Source organism: Chaetura pelagica, unplaced genomic scaffold, assembly GCF_000747805.2.
Source record: "Chaetura pelagica isolate M959 unplaced genomic scaffold, ChaPel_1.0 scaffold1654, whole genome shotgun sequence".
Taxonomy (NCBI): domain Eukaryota; kingdom Metazoa; phylum Chordata; class Aves; order Apodiformes; family Apodidae; genus Chaetura; species Chaetura pelagica.
This window is the reverse complement of record NW_009953175.1, coordinates 11185-13986: the sequence shown is the minus strand read 5'-3', so window position 1 is coordinate 13986 and position 2802 is coordinate 11185. Positions and strand designations below refer to the sequence as shown.

The 2802-nt window shown below is 58.4% G+C and overlaps 1 protein-coding gene across 1 annotated transcript in view; it reads left to right on the top strand.

The window, feature by feature from the left end:
* The first annotated feature begins 32 nt into the window (after positions 1 to 32).
* The window catches only part of LHFPL5 (lipoma HMGIC fusion partner-like 5), a 4001-nt gene continuing 1231 nt past the window's right edge, over positions 33 to 2802 (top strand). The window contains exon 1 of the mRNA XM_009997309.1: positions 33 to 525. Within this exon, the coding sequence (XP_009995611.1) occupies positions 114 to 525 (412 nt within the window). The 5' untranslated portion in view covers positions 33 to 113. The remainder of the gene's footprint in view (positions 526 to 2802) is intronic.

Genomic DNA, 2802 nt, shown 5'->3' with positions numbered 1-2802 from the left:
GGGGCCGCCCCGCCGGGCAGCGCCAGCAGGAGCAGCAGAGGGGGCAGCAGCGGGGGGGGAGATCCCGGGGAACCCCCGGTCCCGGTCCCGGTCCCGGTCCCGCTGCCCCCACCATGACGAAGCTGCTGCCGGCACAAGAAGCTGCCCGGATCTATCAAACCAACTACGTGAGGAACGCCCGGGCCATGGGGGTGCTCTGGGCCCTTTTCACCCTCTGCTTCTCCATCCTGATGGTGGTGACCTTCATCCAGCCCTACTGGATCGGGGACAGCATCGACACCCCCCAGGCTGGCTACTTCGGCCTCTTCTCCTACTGCATCGGCAACGCCCTGACGGGAGAGCTGATCTGCAAGGGCAGCCCCCTCGACTTCGGCACCATCCCCTCCAGCGCCTTCAAAACGGCCATGTTCTTCGTCGGCGTCTCCACCTTCCTCATCATCGGCACCATCCTCTGCTTCAGCCTCTTCTTCTTCTGCAACGCAGCCACCGTGTATAAAGTCTGTGCCTGGATGCAGCTGGCAGCAGGTGATGGGGGGGGCTGGGGGCTGCTGATGGGCAGAGCTGCTTTTCTCTCCCTGTCCCCCACCTGGGCTCTGCCAGCGGGGGTGCTGGGCAGGAAAATGACCCCAGCATAACCTCCATTTGCTCCTCTTTACTGGTTAGCAGTGGGGAATTGGCAGTAAATGTCAGAGCAGCTGAGGCCCGGCAGACTCATTGCACGTGGTTGATGCTCCTCTCCTTGTCTGGCCCCACTTACCTGAGGGAATCCCCTCCGGACATCGCCCAGTGTGGTGGGTCCTGCTCTGCCCCACGGGGCAGGGAGGTCCTGGCTTCAGAGCATCCCTCCCTGCTGTGCAAGGATCCCGTGGGAATTCAGCAGGGAGACGCTGAGGTTTGCTGGGTTCTTTGGTGCCCACGGCACCACCTGGAGCCTGGGGGGAGATGTACCAGGGAGGGGGAGCAGAAGGAGGGGACTGACTTGGTACCATCACCCACGTTTCCCTACTATTCTGCTCATCCTCACATCCTTCCGCTCATCCCTGTGGATCTTTATCCTTCCCCATCCCTCTCCCAGGGCAACCAGACACCCGAGACGCCGGGTAACTCAGCTCCTGCCTTCCCAGCCCCAGCTGAAACCCAACCCAGCCCCTTTGCAGCTCCTGAATCATTCATACCGGGACCAGCCACAGCCCCCCCCCACCTCACCCCCCTGTCCCTGGGTGCCCCCACGACAGGGACACCCTGGCTGACACCCCGTGGGAGGATGGCACCAGGGTTGCTTCAGTTCCTGGCTAAAGCAACAAAGCTCTAGATAAGAGGCTTGGGGCAGCTCAGCCTCCTGAGGGGCAGGGCAAGGCTTTGCTGTCCTATTTGGGGCTTTTGATGGACATTTTTGCCCTGGATGGGCAGCACAGGCAGCTCCAGCCACACGGACAAGCCCAAATTACCCCTGACAGCCCAGTTTCTCTTCCCCAGACAGAGCCCAGGCTCACGGGAGCTTTCAAGCAGATGCTGCTGCATTTCTGGGAGTTATTAAAAAAAAAAGGGGGGCAGGCACAAACAAGATCCATTCTCTGGCCTTTGCTCCTCACCAGGTGCATTTTCACAGGAGAATCGGTTTCTTTCCAGCTTCCCCAGTTTCTCTCTGTGAGCTCCACAGAAGAGTAATTAAATACAGGAGACACCAGCTGCTTCTTAATGAAGAGAAATGCTCTCTGCAGACCCAGGCCTTGCTGCTCTCCTGTCCTCAAACCAAGGTTAAAAAAAACATCAGCCAAGTGGGAGGCAACCACCCCAAAAATGTTTTCTGGCTTATTGAGCACCCAGTGACAGAGAAAAAGCAGCAGTATGGGGCAGGAACATCTCACTGCTGCAGAAGAACATCCATGAGGGTAAAGTTCTGCTTGTCCAGAGCTCCCCCCATGGCATGAGAGGAGCCTGGGGGGGCCTCACAGCTGCACCAAAAGAAATCAAGGACCATTTGCTTCCATACTTTGCACCAGGGTAACAGTGGAGGTTGCAGAGTCTCCATCTCATCCCAAAGCCTTGCAGATGAGCTCAGCTCTTCTCCCTCCCCAACTCACTCACTCTCATCCAGCAAATTCAACCATTTCTCTGGGCAGGTGGGAGGAGAAAAAAAGCAGTTCTGAGCTTTTGGAATATGAGCAGCTTGGCAGAAACTGTCCCTCCAGCAGCTGGGGCTGGGTCTGTGGCACCTCCCATAGCAAAGCCAGAAGGACAACAGGCTGAGGGCCCTGCAGGAGATGGTCCATGTGCTGGGGTCAGGCAATGAGGTGGAACCACCACAGCTGATCAAGCAGAGCTGCTGCACAGCAGGCAGGGACAAGGTCCTCCACCTTGTACAGGCTAAATCCACCCTGGTTCCATTCGGAGAAAATATTTCTTTGCACAGGCAGGGATGTGTGGAGAGGCAGGAGAGATGTTGCCTGGGCAACGTGGGGATGGAGCTGCTGCTGCAGCGTGTTTTTGGTGGGAGCAACCTGCTGGATCCTGCTGGATCCTGCTGCTCCCTGGCTGCAGGGGGGTGGCTGCAGCAGGACCCGTGTGGGAAAGCTGGGGAGGGACTTGGGACAAGGACAGGGAGGGATGGGATGAGGGGGATGGATGAAAAGTGGAAAAGGGGAGATTGAGGTTGGACATGAGGAGGGAATTCTTTGCTGTGAGGGTGGTGAGAGCCTGGCCCAGGTTGCCCAGGGAAGCTGTGGCTGCCCCATCCCTGGCAGTGTTGAAGGGCAGGTTGGATGGGGCTTGGAGCAGCCTGGGCTGGTGGGAGGTGTCCCT